The sequence below is a fragment of the Suncus etruscus genome, chromosome 5 (genome assembly GCF_024139225.1).
Source record: "Suncus etruscus isolate mSunEtr1 chromosome 5, mSunEtr1.pri.cur, whole genome shotgun sequence".
NCBI classification, from domain to species: domain Eukaryota; kingdom Metazoa; phylum Chordata; class Mammalia; order Eulipotyphla; family Soricidae; genus Suncus; species Suncus etruscus.
In genome coordinates, this window is record NC_064852.1 from 148,215,463 (window position 1) to 148,240,604 (window position 25,142).

The following is a 25,142-nucleotide window of genomic DNA, read 5'->3' on the forward strand; positions in this document are numbered from 1 at the left end:
CTTTGGTCATCTCTGGGAATATGGAAATTGACTCAGAAATAGACATAAGTAAATCTGGAGTATTTCCCTGTCCGTTGTGTCCTGTGTTCTAAATTACATGGCAAATTCTTTGTATTTTTAAATCTAGTAAAGCCAAAGTCTTATGAGGTACTCCATCTGAGGTCACCATACTTCTCCCTTTTCTCACTGACAATACAAGTAATTTCAAAACTATGCCCGTATATTGTAGCCTGCTGCTTTTCAGCCTGTTCCACCCTGCATGCTGGTTTTGAAAATCACTCATGAGCTTATCCTGTAAACTTCAGCCGCTCTCATTGTTATATGCCCTTTTTCTTTTGCTTTAATCCCGAAGGTCCTGTACACTAGATTTACTCTAGGTCTTGAGGGTTTAACCAGCTAACTTTACCACTAGATGTTCCTATGAAGAAAGTATTGTTCGGGTTGATAGTTTACAACCTTTTTTGGTCAACATTTGAGGTGCCTTTAATTTGGGTATTTTCTCATTCTAGAACTACAGAACATTTTATCTAAAGCAGAAATGTTCTTCATTGCCCTCCAACATACTTGAATACTTGTTTATGTCCCAAAACGTCTGACTTTAACATTAATGTGTTCTGATAGATGTTTTGGTTCTAAGAATACTTGATCATGGTTATTCAGAGGTTATTGATGGGGACAAATGAATAAAAAGGGTCCTGGTTCTTTCTATCGTAAAGACATACATAAGTTCCTTGGAAACCTTGCATTCTGCAAAACCAAACAAGAGGAGTACCTATGAGAAAAGTATTGTCTGCACAAACCCTCCATAACTTGATAGCCTTAGGAGTACAACCCCAGCCAAAGACTGCACTGAATGTTTACACATCAGCTGTCTACAGCCAGAATCAGTCCACACTGGACAGCTACGTATTCTGAGGTTCCTGCTTCCTTCTGGAGGACATTTGCTTTTAATTGGGGTCCAAATTAGCTAACAGGAAATAGGCTAGGACCATAAATCAGTGTTGGGAGTGTTTGTGTCACACAGAGGGATGGCCAGATAGTCAGGAGATAAGGAGGGCACTTTGCCTTAGTGCTGCTTCACAGGCCACCACCCCGGATTCAGTCCCCAGAGTTGCATGTTGTTCCCTCAGCCACTGCCAGGAGTGACCCCTGAGCACCTCTGGGTATGGTAATCAACTCATCATCTTTAATGTTATATCTGGGTTTGAGCCAGTTCTGACTACCAAGCATAATAAGCAAAAAAAAAAAAAAAACCCTAATTCTGAGGTGTCCATCTGTTCTGGCAGGGAAGTGTCTTTAGATCTCTGTCATCACTGCAGCCTCCAGCGATAGCTTCACAGGAAGTAATGCCAGCACTTCCTCAACTCTGCCCTGCTGTGAGCTACTTGTTTTTCTAGTCATGAAAAATCTTGCCCCTAGTTAACATCAGGCCATTTAAAGGAAAGATGACCACTGTCACTTTATCCGGGAATTAAAAAAAAAAATCACAGCTTTGCAGACTCAAATTCTTTTTAATTGCCAGTTACATATAGACTAATTCTCATTGAAGAATTCATAGAACTGACACTGATATCATGAGGCAGCTGCGGTGGTGGAGGTTGAAAAAACACAGGTGAAAGATCTGATGCATAGAAAGAGGGTCAAAGTGTTCAATAAGCAGCCCAGCTCCTCTACAGAGCTTCACAAGGAAATAATGGTCACTCACTGACTCTTCCCAGGTAATCAGGTCTGGGCTGATTCCTCTAGGGCTTATCAGAAAGGATAGGGACAGATTCCCTTTTCTGCATGTACTATAGTAGCCCAGCACCACTCCTCTAACAGAAGGAGCCGAGCACCATGACTTAAGTAAGACCTTATCAAACTGTCAGACCACCAAATTTGTTTCAGATCTCCAGAACCTGGACCATGCAAGCTGTACAACATCTCAGAATTTCATGCTTGTGTCAGCCCAGCAGTAAAACAGGACACCTGATGGGAATGTTCCATAGTAATCTACCAACTCAATGAGCCTAAACAGTAGCACAGAAGGCTCAACTTGTACCAACCACAGCCCAGTCTGTCCTCAGGCAGTGACTGTGTAAGACCTTGGAGCGATAGAATGACCATTTCAAATTAATCCTTGTTTTCATTTGTTTGTTTGTTTGTTTGGGGGCTGCATCCAGTGGCACTCAGGGGTTACTCCTGGCTCTGTACTCAGAAATCACTCCTGACTTGGGGAACCATATGGGATGCCAGGTATCGAAACCACGTCTATCCTGGGTCAGCCGCATGCAAGGCAAGTGCCCTACTGCAATGCTACCACTCCGGCCCTCACCCTTGTTTTCTGAGTTTTGATCATTCCATGTGCCTTTGTGTTGAAACAAACAATATGAAATAAAATTGCTTCTGCAAGAGGGCAGGCCATGGTGGGAGACACTGGTGAAGAGATGGTCACACTGGTGGTAGGATAGATGTGCGAATATTGAATGTCTGAAACGACTGTAATGAACAACTTGGTAAATCATGGCATTCTCTTTTTGGGGGTGGGAGGGATTGAGCCACACCTGGTGATGCTCCGGGGTTACTCCTGGCTATGAGCTCAGAAATCGCTCCTGGCTTGGGGGACCATATGGGATGCCGGGGGATTGAACTGAGGTTCGTCCTATGTCAGCCACATGCAAGACAAACACCCTACTGCTGTGCAACTGCTCTGGCTCTATTTTTTGTTTGTTTGTTTTTGTTTTGTTTTGTTTTTGGGAAATCATGGTATTCTAATGGGAAAACGTTTTTGAAGTGTCCAATAGGATATTTCAATGCACCTGAACACATTTGTGTTGAGACAAAGAGATTTGTTTCTTCAGGCAACATTTTGAGCGTCTATATCAACCACATCCTTAACCTATTGTCTCTTCTTGTCCAGTAGCCAGGGAAAACCAGTGAAACATGGCATCTCCTCTTGCCCCATTATTCTGGAACGTAGTAGTTCCTTGTGCATGGGATGTAAACAATCCTTCCCTCTTTCCCTTTTGCCCTGAACATGCATGACAAATACAGACCATCTCGACGTTGTATGCCCTGCGTTGCTCCCAGTGCATTCGGCACATCGTATGATGTTATTTATTGGCAATTTTCTTTATTCCACGCAGGATGCTAAGTCCATTACCAAAATAATAATCTTTAATCCTTGCACATGCTGGCAACTATTTTAATCCCCATGCGGGATGGAAATAGAGGCTCCCCATGATCTGATTCATTGCAAGGGGAAGTCACCTCAGAATTCTTGTGTCGGAAGCTATCCTATTAAAAGACTAATGCTAATGAAAATTAAAAGGAAGCAAAAACAAGAAACAATGCCCCTTCGTTTTCATGATGGGCTAAGGACTCCTTAGAAGACATTGAATGAAGCCAGTTGGAAGTGGGGGGCAGGAGTGTAGCGTATAAATGAGCCTAAATTCTCCTAGTATCATCATTTCTGGCTGGAAAGTTCTAGTTTTAGTGGTTGTGAGGTCTGGCTTCATTTGCTTTCTTGGGCTTGAAAATCCTTGAGATTGCCTGTCTAATTAGTCAAGTGCTTTTCCTTTGAATTAAGTTAAATTTCTCTTCCTTGAATCAAATGACATCTAAGGCAGTGCAGATTCAGGATGAGGAGAGAACCCCCGTCCCCAGGAGTGTGGTTGGGGTCTGGTTGAATGGAGGGTGATATATCCAGTGGCATCATCTCAGAGTGACAGCTTGGTCACCAGGGTGGAAAGGACTGGAGAGCTGGAAGCTCGAGGATGCACTGGGAGCCTCAGTGGGGCCTGCAGAAGTGGAAAGGACGTTCTAGAGCCAGAGGAAAAGGAGGCCCAAATTGGAGAGATAAAAAGGTGCTATTGCAGATTTGAGGCACCTAGAAGGGAATGCAGTGACTGCCTTGTACTGCTGAGGTCAAGTAAAGGAACTATTGGGTGCTCAGAAATGTGCTTGGTTTTTGCACACTACCAAGGGCTTGTTGATATTTACAGAAGAAGCAACTGCTAATGGATCAAGGAGAAAATGCAAGTGAGAAGCTATATTCAATGAACTGTCCTATATCTAATGGGGGAACCAGGACAGTTGAGGTATGAGTGACTTAATTAAAATAGCCCTCAGGGATATCACCTCCAAACTCCTTGTTCTTAGGAAACTAAGGCCCAGAAAAGCTTAGTGGTTTGCTATTTGGCGAGCCAGAAATTGTCGGGCTGAACAGATAGCATATAGTGTATCTGAGCTCAAATCCCCCCAGTAGAGAAAGGTGGCATCTTAACCCAAGGGAAGGGAACTGTGTTTTAGTGGTTTTGTTGTTGTTGTTTTAAAGTAATCTTACTCTGCCTTCGAATAAACTCCCACTTTATTCTTTGAGATGTAGAAAGGGAATAAGTTATAGTCTTACTAAAGCATATTTACATGCTTAATGTATTTTGTGTGCAAAAATGCAGATGAAAAGCCACTAATGGGATCCGAAACTAAAACACAAACTCAGTGGTGTTGCAAATATGCAAACTCAAGTCAAAATATTCATACCCAGTTGTGGGAGAATTATGTTGCTCTCACTTTGTTTCTAAAGCACTTACTGAATTTGAAATGTAAAATACTGACTCTTAAAATAATCATTCTTATTTATGAGTGGTATGTCTTATCCTTGGGCAGTTGTACGAAAATAAAATATTCACCACAGTCATTTTTTAGTACCATCCCAGAAAATTACTTCCTGGGTTTCTGGTATAAGAGCACCACCTATGGGTTTCTCGGGTTTTGGCTAAATTAGAAAGAAAAAGGGAAAATTTTTTCACCAGATTCTTTGATTATTTTCTTGATAACTGGTATCCCTATTTATTTGGAGGTCTTCTTTTTCTCAGTTTATCCCTGCCTGCATTTCAGATGTATCTCCTTGCTGTTGAATCTGCCACTAAGCATTGGGGGTACTTCCGTGCCAATACAGTATCAGAATTCTAGGTTCAGTGTATTTGAGCTAAAAGTCACATTACTTTTCAGGTTGATATTAACATCATACTACTTTGTTTTTGTTGTTGTTTTGGTTTGGGGGTCACACCAGCTGTGCTCCACATTTACTCCTTGCTTTGCACCCAGGGATCACTCCTGGTAGTGCTTGGGATACATTATGGGATGTCTGTATTGAACCCATGTTGGCTGTGCACAAGACAAATGCCTTATCTGCAGTACTATCACTCCAGTTCTAGAATATCACGTTTATTTATAGATGGATATTTTATTCAACGTGAGTTTTAGTTCGCATCAGAGTTTCTTGGCCTTCCTGACCTCAGCCCTCTTCTGATCTGTCTTCCCATGCCCTTCCCACCCCTTTCCCTCCCAGTCAGTCAGTCACTGAGTCTCATGAAGTGGTCCCTATTAGCTGGTTTCTTACTGTAGATGATGTCTAAGGTTCCCAGTTGGGTAACCTTAGTCATTCTGATATTGCATTTACCTGTTTGTTCGTATCTTTGTGAAATGATTTATTTACCCATTGGTCCGTTGGCCCATATTGCTCTGCCAGTTGGTGGCAGAAAATGTGCACTGGTGAAGGGATGGGTGTGACTGAAAGAAACATGAACGACTTTGTAACTGTAACTCACGGTGATTCAATTTAAAAAAAATTATTTAAAACTACACAACCAAATTACTATAGCAGGAAGATAATGAAGGAAGAACAGGACGTTTTATAAATGACTCGGGCATATTTTCATTAGCTATCCTGATAAATCTAGCAAAGTGGGAAGCAAAGCTCTAGCGCTTCATTGTTCATACGCTCCAAAAATAGAATTCCATTTTCTCTAAAGTATTATTTTTGAACATTTTTTTAATAAGTTGTAAGGGAAATTTTACACAATGAAAGATTTCACACACTCAAAGAAAGGCAAATCAGGGCCAGGTCCTGTGAGGCTCATGAAGTATTTCCTGTATTTCTGGGCCACGATTGATCCAGTTACTCAAGACTTTCTTCACAGTCCAGCATGTAGCTGCTGTGTTCATGATGCTTTCAAACATTACAGACTTAGGGTGGGAGTAATAGTACAATAGGTAGGGAGTTTGCCTTGAATGCAGCCAACCCAGGTTCGATCCCCGGCATTCTCTATGGTCCTCCAAGCTCACCAGAAGTGATTTCTGAGAACAGAGAGAGAGAGGGGTAATTACCTGAGTGCCACTGTGTGTGGCCACCCCAAAAAATGTGTGGCCCATTCCCCAAAATGTGTCCTTAAGATAAAGTGCTTTGACTAAAGGAGGGAGGGGATCTCCTATTGGGGGAGTATGATTTGACATTTCAAGAGCTGTTTTTGCTTTCGATGGATGTAAACGGTGGTTATTTTTGAGTACTTTGTTTTCTAACGTGACAGTGATTTTAGCTTGCCTGAACTCTCTTGCAGCGTGTGGAGAGACTCCCGAACAAATCCGAGCACCTAGTGGGGTCATCACTAGCCCAGGCTGGCCCTCTGCGTACCCTGCTAGGATCAACTGTAGCTGGCTCATCAGGGCAAATCCGGGGGAGATCATCACCATCAGGTAATTCTGATAACTTTCTGTACGGCTGTATACTATTCTGCTTCAAAATAACGGATTCCATTTTCCAAATAACTCTACCCACAGTCATATTGAAAGGCAGTTTTCAGCACATGCACTAAATGACCAGCTTCAGAATTTGTGGTTTTCTGTCTGCCTCCTATTCGCATGTGCTCTGGATGCTTCTTGATGCCTATGGTATATTTAAACTCAACTTTCATTTGAACCAAAAGCTCAAATTTCAGAAGCACTGACTGACTTCAGTAGTACCATTGTTGGCCCTGGAGACAGATGAACAAAGCACACTAATTTACTTGGAGAACTAGCTCAAGACATAGGTTTCCTGGGTGGCCTGAGCTGTCTGCACCTCTGTGTGCCACGTGACATAGCAACAGCCAGTCCAATGCTGTGGAGTGAATTATTAGGTCTCGCAGAAACTCTCCTTCTGTGTAATGGAAACAAAGGAAGGTTTGGTTTGATCACCCAGCATCCCATATGGTTCCCCATGCCCACCAGGAGTGATTCCTGAGCACAGAGCCAGGAGTAGCCCCTGAGCACTGCTGGATGTAAACCCAACCCCCCACCCCCCAAAATAAAAGAATATGAAATGGAGAGTTAGCACAGCAGGGAGAGCTTATGCCTTGCCTATAGCCAACCCAAATTCGAACCCTGGCATCCCATATAGTTCCCTGAGCCTGCCAAAAATAATTTCTGAGCACAGAGCCAGGAGTAACCCCTGAGCACTGCTGGGTGTGGCCCCAAAACCAAAATAAAACAAACAAAAAGAAGGAATATGAAGCGCAAATTAGTTCTGGGGAAAATAACTTTAGGTTTAAGGGTCTAAGAGTAAAGATGACATATTTGAATGAATAACTGAGAGAATCAAGCCTTTCTTGCCTAAACACAACAATATTGTAGCCTCTTTGTAGAAGCCACCATGGAGGGACCCTGTGTCTTGTAGAGACCACCATGGAGGTACCCTGTATCTTAGTGGGAAGATTTTGAGTTTCCTCAGAGAGATGAGTCACCCGCCTTGGAAGGTTGTTCTGTAGCAGCCTCAGTGCCAGAAGGTTGGCCAGTGGCCTCTTTTCTGTTGTCTGTAAGAGTAAGTATAAATAGGATCACAAAATTGCATCTTTACTGTAGGGATTCCAAGTACAGAATCACACTCCCTCCAACACACAAAACTAACTTGGGGGGGAGGTTGGAGCCTTTTATCTCTTCTAACTAAAATTAAAGCTGTACCTCAGTTATATAAAACTTGGAAATTTTTTTGCCTGCCAAACAGGGCCATGGAATATGGTCCATCTGGTCCACTCATCTCACCTCGGAGCCTTGAGAGTTCTTGATATATCCAGACCAAGAGCAGTAATGAAACGCAGACCCAAATGAGAAGTGAGCCCTGAGTCTTTTCTTTCTGGGACCTCCTATCTCTACTACACTCAGGAATTATTCCTGGCGATGCACAAGTGGCCCAATGTCAGGAATTGAATGGAGGAGGGTCAGCCTGGTGCAAGGCAAGTGCCCTCCCTGCTGTGTTGTCTCGCCAGCCCTTGGAATCTTTCTCTTAGTCACAGCAGCTTTAAGGAGAAAATGGACCTCAGGCCACAAAGACGATGGTGTTTCTCTTGTAAATATTGATGTACAAGACAGTGTTTAAAATCATAATCGTAGCTCAGACGTGTGAGCGAATATTAGAAAATTAAGTGTACAGGGACCAATAGTCAATTCCTGGCATAGCAGGGTCCATCCCTGGTATCCCCTATTGTCTCCAGAGCATCTCCAGGAGTTATTACTGAGGACAGAGCCAGAAGGAAACCCTAAGCACCACCAGGTATGGCTCCAAAACTAAAACAAAACAAAATAAATGTAAATGTACATCAAGTCAAAGAAAAAAATATGATCACTTATAATAGATGTTTAAAACGTTTCTATAGTTAGATGTTAATAATATTTTTTTTCTTGCTTGTTTTCTGGTATTGGGATCAAACTCAGGGACGCATACATGCATGAGCTCCATCCTCAGCCTGTCTTCCTGAATTTAAAATAAAGGCGGGGTGGTGTTGCTCAAGTGGCAGAGTACATGTTTTTATGTGACATCCTGTCATCAGTGCCAGGCTATACATGTTTTCCCCCTACAGGTCCTGCAAGGAGTGTCCTTGGTGGCCCCTTGTATCACTAACACTGTCTTGACTCCCCAAAATAAATTAAATATTAAAATCCAAATAAAAGAGGGAAGCTAAATTACAGGCTACATATAGCTAGTTCTTAGCACTTTTCTTGTAAAGCTGTAAAAGCTGTTGGTCTAATGACAGTTTTAGAGTTGCTGGCATGACTCAGTGATCAAGCATTTGCTTCTGACTTGGGTGAAGTCCTGGGTTTGATTCTCAGCATGTTTATCCCTGGGAATCTGCCAGAACCCGTGAAGCCCATTTTGGCCCAAGAGGTGGGGTTCTGCATTCTCCTTTCCCACTTGAAGCCAAGCACCAGGCCAGATTATTTTGCTGTGGAAAGGAGAAATTTCACAAAATCTCACGCTGACCCTTGCCTGACCTCAGTGGGAGGGTGTCCTGAAGTCAGAGGAATTAAGCCAAGCCACCTGTAGCTATTGGCAAACTCTGGAAAACCCTGGAGTCTCTCTGGAAGACTGTAGATCCACACAGACAGCAGCTCTAGAATGAAGGCCCAGATCAGACATCCCAGGAATAAAGAATGAGAGTTTCAAACGGAAAGAATCGAATGCCTTCTTTGTAGCACGCCTGCCATCTAAAATTCTAGACTATCCAAAAACAGCATGCCCACCAAACCGGTTTTTGTTGGCACAAACACATTTTTAATCCAGATACTATTATAGTGGGGAGCTGGGACATTTTTAGACTTTTGAACATTTTATTTTGATTTAGGGGCCTCACTATTCAGGGATCCCTCCTGGAGGGGCTCAGGGGATGCTGGGGATTAAACCTGGATTGGCCACATGCAAGGCAAGCACCCTACCTGCTGTACTATCTCTCCCGCTTATTAGCTTTATATTTTTTTTAAAAAAATCTATGAACACTTTGAGGAAACTTATAGGTTCTATCCTGGTATAATGTTTTTATAAATTTATAAAATGAATATATAGAGGCCAAAGTGATAATACAGCAGGTGGGATGCATGCCTTGAACAGAGATAACCTAAATTCAACATATGGCACACCATATGTTTCACTGAGCCCATTAGGAGTGATTCCTGAGCACAGAGCCAGGAGTAAGCTGGCTACAACACAACCGGACGTAGTTAGCACAACAGGGTGTAGCCCCAAAACCTCTGTGTGTTTAGAGTTTCAGTTATGTGGAAATAAAGCCGTCAGATATGTAATATTCAGTAATATATTCCTATTTATACATTAATATAAGTAATATCTTATTTATATATTAATAAGACAATATCTTAGTGAGCAAGTGATAGTTGTGATTTCAAAGTAGTTTCAAGTATCAGTAGTTATTCTTTTTATTGATTGATTGGTTTCTGGGCCACACCCAGTGGTAGTCAGGGGAGTTACTCTTGGCTCTGCACTCAGAAATCTCCCCGGCAGGCTGGGGGACCAGATGGGATGCTGGGAATTGAACCGGGTCCCTTCCAGGTTAGCCAAATGCAGGGCAAAACACCCTACTGCTGAGCTATCTCTTCGGCCCCTTCAATAGTTATTCTTGATAGTTGTTAAAAAAGAGGCTCCTGAGGCCCAAAGTAACAGGTTCTTTAAACATTATCATGGTTATGGCTCATGGTCCTAAGTCAAGGAAATGCTAAATTTTAATTAGAAATCAATAAAAATAGTGTATTTTCCTCTTCTTTAGGATCTGAGAGGATAGAAGCACCGAGTTCTCTTTTTTTGCACTTCATTAGAGCAAGTGTGGTCAGTACTTGAATCAACAGTCTCTTGGGACCAGAACTATAGCACAGCAGTAGGTCATCTGCCTTTCACGAGCCCAACCCCAGACAGACCCCAGTTTGATTTCCAGCATCTCCTATGGTGGTCCCCTGAGCTTGCTAGGATCGACTTCTGAGTGCAGAGCCAGGAGTACCCCAAAACAAAAACAAAAGGCAAGCAAGCAAACAAACAAAACAGTCTCAAGATTTGTTTTTGTTTGTTTGTTTTTTTGTTTGTCTTTTTGGTTTTTGGGCCACACCCTGTGATGCTCAGGGTTATTCCTGGTTATGGCTCAGAAATTGCTCCTGGCGTGGGGGACCATATAGGATGCCAGGGATAGAACCAAGCAAGGTCCATCCTGGATCAGCCGTGTGCAAGGCAAACTCCCTACCGCTATCGCTCCAGCCCCAGTCTCAAGATTTCTATTAAAAGAATCTAAAATACAAAAAAAAAAAAAAAAAAAAAAAAGAATCTAAAATACAAATCTTAAGGATCCAGCAGAGAAGATATAAAGAGAAAGGAGGAAATCTAGTCAGGGGTCTAGAGAAATAGTACAGTGGGTAAAGCATTCGTGTTGGCCACGTGGCCAATGGTTAGATCCTCCATATTCCATGTGGTCCCTTGAGCCACCAGGGCTGAGTGCAGAGTTAGAAGTAACCCCTGAGCATCACCATTGTGTCCCCAGCACTGAAATAAGTAAAAGTCTAGTCATGTTAAGGACTGGGTAATTATTGCTCTGATTCCTATAGAAAGCTAATATAGGATAGTTACAGCGTGAGATATAATTGAGCTGAAACCACAAACAATTCTGCCAGGAAAATGGCTCAAAGGACTGGAGTACAAGCCAGAGAGATGGGATACAAAGATTAAGGTGCACGCTTGGGCCGGGCGGTGGCGCTAAAGGTAAGGTGCCTGCCTTGTCTGCGCTAGCCTTGGACGGACCGCGGTTTGATCCCCTGGTGTCCCATATGGTCCCCCAAGCCAGGAGCAACTTCTGAGCACATAGCCAGGAGTAACCCCTGAGCGTTACCGGGTGTGGCCCAAAAACCAAAAAAAAAAAAAAAAAGGTGCACGCTTTGCATGCTGTTGACCCTAGGTTGATACCCAACACTGATAGTGGTCCCCAGAAACCTACTAGAGGTCACCTCTGAGCAGTGCTGGTTGTGTCCCAAAAATCTTCCCCTGCAATTTTTATTATAAGATTCCGAAGAAAATGTATAGCTTTAATGCATTGATTTTAAAACTTATTTCAATGGGAAATAAATAAGCTCTTCATTTACTGAAGAATATAGAAGCCAAATATTACAGGCCAACCCCAAAGATAAAATATCCTGATTAGTATTTGGATAACTAGCTTCGTTATCACTTAGTTATAATAAAAGGCAAAGGCGTGCTCACTTCGACAGCACATATACTAAAATTGAATGATATAGAGAAGATTACCATGGCCCCTGCGCAAGGATGACGCTCAAATTTGTGAAGTGTTCCATATTTAAAAAAAAAATAAAAGGCAAAGGCATAGAGTTAAAATTAGATCTTTTTGCTGAGACTTGTTGTAGAAAAATACATTTTTGGGTTTTCTGTTCATTAGTAATAGGCTAATTTTGTGTGTGCTTTTATGTAACTTCTTTGCCCCTTCCCTTGCCTATAGTTTGTGAAGAATGACCAGCAAATACTGGCTATGAAGTAAGTTATATTTAAAAAGGGCATTTTTCAAATTGACTTTTCACTGAAAATAATATTCATAAAAAAATTTTGGCTTAGATATTTTCTATTTACTCTCCTGAAAATGTAAACTTCATTAAGCAAGTAGATGAATTTATCTCTGTAAATTATAGTTTGGCTCATCAGATTGTAGAGTCGTTTTTCTGCCCCAGAGTTTAATAGGCTTGGTGTGTTCTGAAGGGGAAACTGTCTTCTAAACATATATATATTCAAAGAAGAAGGGGAAGAAATGGCCAGTTGTCAACATTTTTTTTAATATTGTCTAAGCATTATCTAAGATCGGAGATTACATCTGAGGAAAATACTGTTACAGAACTAGGAAAAAGAATAAAATGTTAAGAACATAGCAGTGCCATTCTTTGCTAGTGATTTGTCAGTGATTAGATTGTAGTCCTATAAAAACTCAGGAGTCAAAATGGATATCTGGGCGTTTGCAGTAAAATAAAGGCCGCCCTGGCCATGTTGCTTCGGACCTCGTTCCTAGCATCGCCATCTTCAGTGGCTTTTCCTGGCCTTGTTTTGGCAGCTTCCAGGATTTTGACATTCAGGGCTCCCGTCGATGCAGCTTGGACTGGCTGACTATCGAAATGTACAAAGACGTTGAGAGCTACCGCGCCTGCGGCTCCACCATCCCGCCGCCCTACATTTCTTCCCAAGACCACGTCTGGATCAGGTTCCATTCAGACGACACAGTCTCCAAGAAGGGCTTCCGGCTGGCATACTTCTCAGGTGGGGTGTTCAGTAAGGAAAACGGTGTTGGGGGGCGGGGGGGGGGGGAAGCGGCATTTACTTGCCTTGCACATGGCCAACCTGGTTGGGTCCCTGCTGTCCTATAAGGTCCCTTGAGCACCACCAGAAGTGATCCCAGAGTGCAGAGCCAGGAGTAAGCCCTGAGTCCCACAGAATGTGGCCCCAAAACAAAACAAACAAACAAACAAACAAAAACTAGTGATCCAGACTGCCTTTCATGCGGGCTCCCCTGGATTCAATCCCCGCTACCACATATGGCCCTGTGAGCCATGCCAGGAGTGATCTCTGAGCACAACCAGGGTGTGGCACAACATAATAATAGATAAATAGTGAAGTAATATTAAATGTTCAGTCGCTTCAGGGCTGGTCTTCTGAGCTTGTTTCCTGACCTTTTTCCAACTGCTGTCCCCTTCTGACCTCATTTTCTTCCTATTATTTGGCCCCTTGTCTCATGCCAAGCCCATCCCACTTTCATGCTTTTCACTGGTATTCGCTTCGAAATTTCCTGTGCACTAAAGAGGAAATGCCCCTTAACTGTGATGGTGCCCTCCCAGCAGGTGTGATTAGAGAATGAGAAGCCGCAGATCCTCAGTTCCAGACTAACTCTCTAGGTATTTCTATCAGAAAACAATTGATTTCAGGGGCCAGAGCGGTGGCGCAAGCAGTAGGGCATTTGCCTTGCATGTGCTAATTTAGGATGGATTGAATTTTGATCCCCCAGCATTCCTTATGGTCACCCAAGCCAGGAGTGATTTCTGAGTGCATAGCCAGGAGTAACCCCTGAGTGTCACTGGGTGTGGCCCAAAAACAAAAAATAAATAAATAAAATAAAACAATTGATCTCATAAGCTAAAGGCAGTTTTCTTCTTTGATATGTTAAATGCATTTGTTTTAAAATGAACTTACAGGGCCAGATTGCTAATACAATGGTAGGGCACTTGCCTTACATGCAAAAAACCCAGGTTCAATTTATAACACCCTCTATACATGATCCTCTGAGCACAGAGCCAGGAGTGATTGATTCCCTGAACACAGAACCAGAAGTGAACCCTGAGCTGAGTGCCTTTCGGTGTGGGCTGAAAAACAAACCAAAAAATAAGTATTTTGGGCGAGCTGCAGCAATAGCACAGCAGGTAGGGTGTTTGCTTTGCATGGGACCCGACCCAGGTCTGATCCCCAGCATCCCATATGGTCCTCCAAGCCTCCTAGGGGCAATTTATAAGTGCAGAGCCAGGAGTAACACCTAAGCTCCCCCAGGTGTGGCCCAATAAACAAAACAAAATGTTTTTTTATTTAGAAAACTTTATCCTGAATGAGAAGTATGGGGGAACCCTTAACTTCTGGGGACCTGTATTCAGTCCCTGGCAGCAGCTAAATAAAAAAAAAAAAACAGAAAGAAAAGTAACTTTCTGTCCTCAAGAACTTGCTCATAGCTTAAAGTTGATTTTAGAAACTATTTCTGAGTGTCTGAATGGCGTCGGCAACCTCAGAAGAGTGCCTTGCCCACTTCACTCCCATACCGGTAGTTGGCTGGTGTTTGCCTTTTGTTCTGGAGTAGCGGCCTGCACAGACAGGAATAGCTCCAGGCATGAGACTTCAGTCTACATTTTTTTGGCTGGAAATCATTTAATCCTCTAAGATTCCACCATTTCCTTTGGCTTAAACATGCATGCTTTCTTCCTTCTCCTCCTCCTCCTCTTTTTCCTCCTGCTCTTCACTTCTCCCTCTTCCCCCCTTTGCCCCAAATAATCTCTGTAATGTTTCTTTAGCTTCTAAGCATATTTTCTGTCTAGGTTTCATTAAGTAAGTTAATGGAGCAGTAAGCACTAGCCCAACCTTTTTGAGTACAGTAGGAATCTAATATTTGGGTGTTTTGTTTTCTTTTTCCTACCTCATTACTGTTATATAATTTGGGGTGCCACACTAAAATAATTAGAGCTCTGCAGACACATCCATTTTCCCCTCTCCTTTCTACTTCTTTGTATTTGTTTGACTTTAGGCCAGCAGAGATCCAGGGCTCCTCCTAGTTCTGTGCTCAGGGAATTGCTTCTGGCCATCCCGAGAGAAGAGCAAGGTTTACCTAGGCTTTAACCTGGGCCTCCCAGATGCAAAGCTTGTACTCCAGCCCTCTGAGCCAGCTCCCTGGGATAAAAAATGTGCTCTTGCAGTACGCTCTAGTCTGCAGTCTAAATAAAGATAGTCATGCTGTATATACAATATATATAAACCGTAAATGTGTAAATATACAGTACATGTATATACAGTACTTCAGTCAGTTTCATTTTACCTTAACAAAGCTTTGTGTTTAAGGAAAGGACTTCAGAGACCAGAGCATTAGCACAGCAGTAGGGCATTTGCTTTGTATACTGCCGACCTGGGTACAATCTCTGGCATCTCATACAGTTCCCCAAGCCTATCTCCACACACACACACACACACACACACACACACACACACACACACACACACACACACACACACATTGTTCTTTAAAAAGAATAAGGAACTTCAACTGTATGTTACGGGGCCTAGAGCAATAGTACAGAGACTAAGGTGCTTGCTTGCCTTGCACATGACTGGCCCGAGTATGATTCTCAGCATCCCAGAAAGCCCATGAAGTTCCAGGAGTAACCCCTGAGCATCACCAAGTGTGTCCCACCCCCCAAAAATTTTAAAATAAAAACAAAAATATGATACACTGCAAAGAGAACTAGAAAAGAAGCGGGGGATTATTAGAAAAAAATGATTTGTGGATAAAATTTCATGCTGATACGATGGGTCTATTTTAATTTTGGACCATATATCCTAGTACTCTATATATCTTAACACCATTGTACTAAATGTGGAGCAATAAAACAAAGAGGTCTCTGCAGAAAGAGTGGAATCAGTACCTTCTCTGTAGATCAAAATGCCAAGACTGATAAGTAGCAAATCATAAGTATTTAAGAAATCGCCTCCGGGCTCCCTGTGTGTGACACCAGGCGGGGAAAATCCGCAAAAGTACACCGGCCCAGTGGGGCTCAGCTGTGAAAGACTGTGAGTGTGACCTGTCTATGTCTGTCTACTGTCCTCTTGCGTGAAACTCTTGCGAGTGGGGCAAAAAGAGCCTCCAGAAACCTCGCTCGCCCAGACGCCATTTTCAGGGAGGGACTTCAGAGCATAAAAACCGGCTAACCTTTGCAAAAGCTGGCTCCCTGTGTGTGACACCAGGCGGGGAAAATCCGTGAAAGTACACCGGCCCAGTGGGGCTCAGCTGTGAAAGACTGTGAGTGTGACCTGTCTATGTCTGTCTACTGTCCTCTTGCGTGAAACTCTTGCGAGTGGGGCAAAAAGAGCCTCCTGAAACCTCGCTCGCCCAGACGCCATTCAGGGAGGGACTTCAGAGCATAAAAACCGGCTAACCTTTGCAAAAGCTGGCTCCCTGTGTGTGACACCAGGTGGGGAAAATCCGCAAAAGTACACCGGCCCAGTGGGGCCAGCTGTGAAAGACTGTGAGTGTGACCTGTCTATGTCTGTCTACTGTCCTCTTGCGTGAAACTCTTGCGAGTGGGGCAAAAAGAGCCTCCTGAAACCTCGCTCGCCCAGACGCCATTTTCAGGGAGGGACTTCAGAGCATAAAAACCGGCTAACCTTTGCAAAAGCTGGCTCCCTGTGTGTGACACCAGGCGGGGAAAATCCGCAAAAGTACACCGGCCCAGTGGGGCTCAGCTGTGAAAGACTGTGAGTGTGACCTGTCTATGTCTGTCTACTGTCCTCTTGCGTGAAACTCTTGCGAGTGGGGCAAAAAGAGGCTCAGAGGAGCACGGCCGCTCTGCTTCGCTACGCGGCCGTGCACTCTTTCTAAGGAAAGAACTCCATTGCAACAAGAAGGAAAAATCACACTAAGAACGGCGCTATATCACAGAAGCAAACATTTCTCTCTGGACTGTCTTCTCTGTTGCATGCTCGGGCCTAAGATTTCACCCAGTGTGAGGCTTCATCCCGGAGGACTCCCCTCCCTTAGAGGCAAGTCAGCCCATCCAGAAAGGAAGGAGCCAGAGGAGTGTGCTGCCTACATCATATAGACAATGAATACCACTACAACACGTAGAAAAACCCACAATACAAGTGTGACAATGGGGAAACAACGCAGGCCAGCATCAGACATAGAGAATGAAGATGACAATTCTGAGGACCAGATAATGACTGAACAACTAATCAACCTCTCAGATAAGGACTTTAGACTAGCAATATGGAAGGTGCTCAACAGACTCCAAGAAACCATGGATCGAGTTGAACAGAACACTAAAAAGAACCAAGAAAATATGAAGGCAGAAATGACAAAACTCCAAACTGAAATAACATGTCAACTAACAGGACTGAAAAAGTCAGTAAACGAAGTGAATGACAAAATGGATAAGCTCTGGGACAGGGTATCAGAAGCTGAGAATAGACTTGGTGCTGTGGAAGATGAGATACATAACAATTCCATACAGCAGGAGAGATTGGACAAAAAACTTAAAGCAAATGAGCAGACAATGGAAAAATTAGTCAAAGAATGGGAACAGACGAAAATAGAAGTCTATGATAAGATCAACAGAAACAACTTAAGAATCATTGGAGTCCCAGAGACCCAGGAAGAAAATTTCCAGGAAGAATCAATGGTCAAGAACATCATTAAAGAGAAACTTCCAGAGCTAAAGAATATATGTGATCAAATCCTGCATGCCCGAAGAGTACCAACCAAAAGAGACCCCAGAAAAACCACCCCAAGACACATCCTAGTCACAATGACAAATCCCACAGATAGAGACAGAATTCTGAAAACAGCAAGATCAAAAGGGGAAATCATGTTCAAGCAAGCTTCCCTGAGATTTACAGCAGACCTGTCACCAGAAACGCTCAATGCCAGAAAGCAGTGGTGGGATATTGTGACAAGACTGAATGAAATGAATGCTTCACCCAGAATACTATACCCAGCAAAACTCACTTTCCGGTTTGATGGAAGAATACATGGTTTCACAGACAAAAAACAGCTCAGAAACTTCACAGACACAAAACCAGTCTTAAGAGAAAAACTGAAAGACCTAATCTAAGACAAGACTACCCAAAAGACACACCAAATTTTGAAATAAAGATGGTGTTAAATCCCAGGACAATTCTTTCTCTCAACGTCAATGGACTAAATACACCAGTTAAGAGACACAGAGTGGCTAAATGGATCAAAAAACTCAATCCAACCTTCTGCTGCCTACAAGAAACGCACCTGAATAGTCAGAACAAACATAGACTCAAAATAAAAGGCTGGAGAAAAGTTATCCAAGCAAACAACACCCATAAAAAAGCTGGAGTGGCCATACTAATATCAGATAATGCAAACTTTATACTCAGGAAGGTTGTAAGGGACAAAGACGGACATTCTATATTAATCAAGGGGTACGTAGAGCAGGAAGAATTCACTCTCCTAAACATATATGCACCGAATGAGGGGCCAGCAAAATATTTAATACAACTGTTGACAAATCTGAAAAATAATATCAACAACAACACAATAATTGTGGGGGACCTTAACACGGCTTTGTCAACACTGGACAGGTCAACCAGACTGAAACCCAACAAGAATATACTAGACCTGAGGAGAGAAATGGAAGAAAGAGGCCTAGTGGATATATATAGGACACTCCATCCCCAGAAACCTGGATACACATTCTTCTCCAATGTACATGGGACATTCTCCAGGATAGACTACATGCTGGCACATAAAACATACCTCCATAAGATCAAGAGGATAGAAATTTTGCAGACTACCTTCGCTGACCACAAGGCTCTGAAATTATTTGTGAACTCCAAAGGGACTCAGAAGAAACACTTTAACACCTGGAAGTTAAACAGCCTCATGCTCAATAACCAGTGGGTCCGAGATGAAATCAAGGAGGAAATAAAAAGGTTCCTGGAAACAAATGACAATAAAGACACAAACTCTCAGAACTTATGGGACACAGCAAAAGCAGTACTGAGAGGAAAATTTATAGCTTTGCAAGCACACATCAGGAAGGAAGAAGGAGCTTACCTGAGTACCTTAATGACACAGCTAATAGAACTAGAAAATGCTCAACAAAAGGACCCAAGAATAGGAAGACAGAAGGAAATAACAAAGCTGAGAGCAGAAATCAACGAAGTGGAAACTCAAAAAACAATCGAAAAGATCAACGAAAGCAGAAGTTGGTTCTTTGAAAAAATAAACAAGATTGATAGACCACTGGCAAACCTAACAAAGAAAGAGAGAGAGAGAAACTTGATAACTCGTATCAGGAATGAAAAAGGAGAGATCACTACTGATATGACAGAGATTCAAAGGGTAATCAGAAACTACTTTGAAAAACTCTACGCCACTAAAAATGAGAACCTGGAAGAAATGGATAAATTCTTGGACTCTTATAATCTTCCACGGTTGAAGGAAGAGGATGTAGCATATCTAAACACCCCCATCACCATTGATGAAATTAAAACAGTAATCAAATGTCTGCCGAAAAACAAAAGCCCAGGTCCAGATGGATTCACTAATGAATTCTATCAAACTTTCCAAGAGGAACTACTGCCAATCTTGGCAAGACTCTTTCATGAAATTGAACAAACAGAAACACTTCCAAATAGCTTTTATGAAGCCAACATCACCTTGATACCTAAACCAGACAGAGACGCTACCAAAAAAGAAAATTACAGACCAATATCACTGATGAATGCAGATGCAAAGATCCTCAACAAAATCCTGGCAAATAGGATTCAATGCCTCGTTAAGAAGATCATCCACTACGATCAAGTAGGTTTCATCCCAGGAATGCAAGGCTGGTTTAACATCCGTAAATCTATCAACATAATACACAACATCAATAACAAGAAAAATAAAAACCACATGATCATATCAATAGATGCAGAGAAAGCATTTGATAAGGTCCAACACCCATTCTTGATCAAAACTCTCAGCAAGATGGGAATGGAGGGAACCTTTCTCAATATAGTGAAGGCCATCTACCACAAGCCAGTGGCAAATATTATCCTCAATGGAGAAAAACTGAAAGCCTTCCCTCTAAATTCTGGCACAAGACAAGGCTGTCCTCTCTCACCACTCCTATTCAACATAGCACTGGAAGTACTTGCTATAGCGATTAAGCAAGAAAAGGATATCAAGGGAATCCAGATAGGAAAGGAAGAAGTCAAGCTCTCACTGTTTGCAGATGACATGATACTCTACTTAGAAAACCCTAAAGACTCTACCAAAAAGCTTCTAGAAACAATAGACTCATATAGCAAGGTGGCAGGCTACAAAATTAACACACAAAAATCAATGGCCTTTCTATATACCAATAGTAATAAGGATGAAATGGACATTAAGAAAACAACCCCATTCACAATAGTACCACACAAACTCAAATATCTTGGAATCAACTTGACTAAATATGTGAAGGACCTATACAAAGAAAACTATAAAACTCTGCTCCAAGAAATAAGAGAGGACACACGGAAATGGAAACACATACCCTGCTCATGGATTGGCAGGATTAACATCATCAAAATGTCAATACTCCCCAAGGCATTATACAGATTTAATGCCATCCCTCTAAAGATACCCATGACATTCTTCAAAGAAGTGGATCAGACACTTTTGAAATTCATTTGGAACAATAAACACCCTCGAATAGCTAAAGCAATCATTGGGAAAAAGAATATGGGAGGAATTACTTTTCCCAACTTTAAACTGTACTACAAAGCAACAATTATCAAAACAGCATGGTATTGGAATAAGGATAGGTCCTCAGATCAGTGGAATAGGCTTGAATACTCAGAAAATTTTCCCCAGAGATACAACCATCTAATTTTTGATAAAGGAGCAGGAAATCCTAAATGGAGCAGGGAAAGCCTCTTCAACAAGTGGTGTTGGCACAATTGGATAGCCACTTGCAAAAAATTAAACTTAGACCCCCAGCTAACATCATGTACAAAGGTAAAATCCAAATGGATTAAAGACCTCGATATCAGCCCCAAAACCATAAGATATATAGAACAGCACATAGGCAAAACACTCCAGGACATTACAGGCATCTTCAAGGAGGAAACTGCACTCTCCAAGCAAGTGAAAGCAGAGATTAACAGATGGGAATATATTAAGCTGAGAAGCTTCTGCACCTCAAAGGAAATAGTGCCCAGGATACAAGAGCCACCCACTGAGTGGGAGAAACTATTCACCCAATACCCATCAGATAAGGGGCTAATCTCCAAAATATACAAAGCACTGATAGAACTTTACAAGAAAAAAACATCTAACCCCATCAAAAAATGGGGAGAAGAAATGAACAGACACTTTGACAAAGAAGAAATACACATGGCCAAAAGACACATGAAAAAATGTTCCACATCACTAATCATCAGGGAGATGCAAATCAAAACAACGATGAGATACCACCTCACACCCCAGAGAATGGCACACATCACAAAGAATGAGAATAAACAGTGTTGGCGGGGATGTGGAGAGAAAGGAACTCTTATCCACTGCTGGTGGGAATGCTGTCTAGTTCAACCTTTATGGAAAGCGATATGGAGATTCCTCCAAAAACTGGAAATCGAGCTCCCATACGATCCAGCTATACCACTCCTAGGAATATACCCTAGGAACACAAAAATACAATACAAAAACCCCTTCCTTACACCTATATTCATTGCAGCTCTATTTACCATAGCAAGACTCTGGAAACAACCAAGATGCCCTTCAACAGACGAATGGCTAAAGAAACTGTGGTACATATACACAATGGAATATTATGCAGCTGTCAGGAGAGATGAAGTCATGAAATTTTCCTATACATGGATGTACATGGAATCTATTATGCTGAGTGAAATAAGTCAGAGAGAGAGAGAAAAACGCAGAATGGTCTCACTCATCTATGGGTTTTAAGAAAAATGAAAGACACCCTTGTAATAATAATTTTCAGACACAAAAGAGAAAAAAGCTGGAAGTTCCAGCTCACCTCAGGAAGCTCACCACAAAGAGTGATGAGTTTAGTTAGAGAAATAACTACATTTTGAACTGTCCTAATATTGAGAATGTATGAGGGAAATGTAGAGCCTGTTTAGGGTACAGGCGGGGGTTGGGGGGGAGGAGGGAGATTTGGGACTTGGGTGATGGGAATGTTGCACTGGTGATGGGTGGTGTTCCTTTTATGACTGAAACCCAAACACAATCATGTATGTAATCAAGGTGTTTAAATAAAAAAAAATTAATAAAAAAAAATTATATATGTGAAAAAAAAAAAAAAAAAGAAATCGCCTGCAACTTTTCGGGAGCCACTGAGTAGTTGCCCCTTGCTGTCAGAACTTCACTGTTCTTTCCACACAAATGATTTAAACCCTGACCTCCTAGCTCTGCCCTGCCATTTACTAGGAAAGCAGCACTGGCTGGCATTGGCATTTGCGTGTCTTTTGTTTGTTTTGGGGCCGCACCCGGTGATGCTCAGGGGTTTATCCCCGGCTCTGCGTTCAGAAATCGCTCCTGGCTCAAGGGAACCAAATGGGACGCTGGGGATAGAACCCAGGTCCATCTTGGGCTGCTGCGTAGAGAGCAAAAACCCTACCGATGCCCTGGCTTTCATTAGGAAAGCAGCACTGGCTGGCACTTGCATTTGCGTGACTTTTGTTTGCGTTTTTGTTTGTGTTGGGGCCACACCCGGTGACACTCAGGGGTTACTCCCGACAACGCGCTCCGAAATCGCTCCTGCCTGGGGGGTGGGGGTGGGAACCATATGGGACGCCAGGGATGGAACCCAGGAATATCCATCCTGGGCAGCCGCGTGCCAGGCAATAGCCCTAACTTACCACTGCGCTATCGCTCTAGTTGTGCGCTCTAGTCGTGCGTCTTTTGACGAAGGAGCTTGCATCCGATGGTAATTTGATTTTATTTTTTTGTCTTGGCTTTTGCTGCTTTTCTCTTGCCCTTTCTCTTTCCCCCACCCTGGCCCTCCAAATGCAGGGAAAGCCGCGGAGCCCCGCTGCGCCTGCGACCAGTTCCGCTGCGCCAACGCCAAGTGCATCCCCGAGGCCTGGCGGTGCAATGGCATGGACGAGTGCGGGGACCGCTCGGACGAGGCGGCGTGCAGCGGGAGTAGCCGGGCTGCGACGGGGGTGTCCGGGGCTGTCGTGGCAGCCGAGCCCCCCAGCGCAGCCGCCGCCTTCCAGCCGTGCGCCTACAACCAGTTCCAGTGCCTGTCGCGCTTCACCAAGGTGTACACCTGCCTGCCCGAGGCGCTGCGCTGCGACGGCAACATCGACTGCCTGGACCTGGGCGACGAGCTGGACTGCGCCGTGCCCGCGTGCGGCCGCTGGTTGCGCTATTTCTACGGCACCTTCAGCTCGCCCAACTACCCCGATTTCTACCCGCCGGGGTCCAACTGCACCTGGCTCATCGACACCGGCGACCGGCGCAAGGTGCTGCTGCGCTTCACCGACTTCAAGCTGGACGGCACGGCGTCGGGCGACTTCGTCAAGGTGTACGACGGGCTGGACGAGAACCCGCGGCGCCTGCTGCGGGTGCTCACGGCCTTCGACGCCCACGCGCCCCTCACCGTGGTGTCCTCGTCGGGCCAGGTGCGCGTGCACTTCTGCGCCGACAAGGTGAACGCGGCGCGCGGCTTCAACGCCACCTACCAGGTGGACGGCTTCTGCCTGCCCTGGGAGATCCCCTGCGGGGGCAACTGGGGCTGCTACACGGAGCCGCAGCGCTGCGACGGCTACTGGCACTGCCCCAACGGCCGCGACGAGGGCAACTGCTCGGCCTGCCAGAAGGAGGAGTTCCCCTGCTCGCGCAACGGCGTCTGCTACCCGCGCTCCGACCGCTGCAACTACCAGAACCACTGCCCCAACGGCTCGGACGAGAAGAACTGCTTCTTCTGCCAGCCGGGCAACTTCCACTGCAAGAACAACCGCTGCGTGTTCGAGAGCTGGGTGTGCGACTCGCAGGACGACTGCGGCGACGGCAGCGACGAGGAGAACTGCCCGGTCATCGTGCCCACGCGGGTCATCACGGCGGCTGTCATCGGCAGCCTCATCTGCGGCCTGCTGCTGGTCATCGCGCTCGGCTGTACCTGCAAGCTCTACTCGCTGCGCATGTTCGAGCGCAGGTGGGTGGGTGCCCGGGTGGGGGGGGGGCTCGCCAGGCTTGGCACCCCAGGGTATAATTCCGTTGGTGCCAAGTGGCATTGCCTGCGCAGGTCGGTGCCCAGGGGCTCGCCATGGGTATATTTCCATTGGTGCCAAATGTGCATTGGTTATTTGCAAGTTTTTGGTGAACTTGCATCTCTTCTTTTATTATTATTATTATTATTATTATTATTATTATTATTATTATTATTTTGGTTTTTGGGCCATACCCGGTGAGGCTCAGGGGTTACGCCTGGCTCTGCGCTCAGAAATCGCTCTTGGAGTCAGGAGTAGCCCAAAACAAAAACACACAACAAAAAAGAAGTTAGAAAGGTGGAGGGATGCATATACATCTTTAAACCTAGATTAGCACCTACCAGCGTTGCCACATTTTGGCAGAAAGAAAAGAAATCACTCCTGGCTTGGGGGATCATATGGGACGCAGTGGGGGAATTGAACCACAGTCCGCCCTAGGTTAGCGCGGGCAAGGCAGGCGCCCTACAGCTTGCGCCACCACTTCAGCCCCTGTTTCATCTCTTCTTTCATTTTTTTTTTCTTTTTTTGGCTTTTAGGTCACACCCGGCCGCGCTCAGAGGTTACTCCTGGCTCTGTGCTCAGAAATTGCTCCGGGCAAGCAGGCACAGGGGGCCATATGGGATGCCGGGATTTGAAGCAGCATCCATTCTGGATCGGCTTGCAAGGCAAACGCCCTGCCGCTGTGCCATCTCTCTGGCCCCTCTTCTTTCATTTTTTTATTTATTTGATTCCATGGGGAGCCACACCCAGTGGAGCTCTTTGGTTTCACACTCAGGAATGACTTCCCAGTTAGAGGGCTGCGAATAGAATCCAGCTTGGTCTCTTGCAAGGCAGGCATTCTACTTGGTGTACTAACATTCTAGGCCCTTGCTTCCATTTCTGGGGGGACACACACATCCAGCAGTGCTTAGAGGATAATCCTGGCTCCGCACTAAGGCTCAGTGGATCATAATGGATGCCAGGGATAGAACCAGGTTGGCTGTGTGCAAGGAAAACACCCTATCCGCTGTGCTGTCACTCTGGCCCCTGTGATAGTTTTTTG

General features: G+C 44.1%; 1 protein-coding gene and 1 non-coding gene across 2 annotated transcripts in view; both read left to right on the plus strand.

Moving 5' to 3' along the window:
- Positions 1-25,142, plus strand: part of LRP12 (LDL receptor related protein 12) — an 89,085-nt gene that overhangs the window by 57,698 nt on the left and 6,245 nt on the right. The window contains exons 3-5 of the mRNA XM_049773866.1: positions 6,381-6,516; positions 12,675-12,877; positions 22,899-24,045. Of these exons, the coding sequence (XP_049629823.1) occupies positions 6,381-6,516; positions 12,675-12,877; positions 22,899-24,045 (1,486 nt within the window). The remainder of the gene's footprint in view (positions 1-6,380; positions 6,517-12,674; positions 12,878-22,898; positions 24,046-25,142) is intronic.
- On the plus strand, positions 11,814-11,919 carry LOC126010722 (U6 spliceosomal RNA). The gene has a single exon (XR_007496734.1). It is a non-coding gene; the product is annotated as a U6 spliceosomal RNA (small nuclear RNA).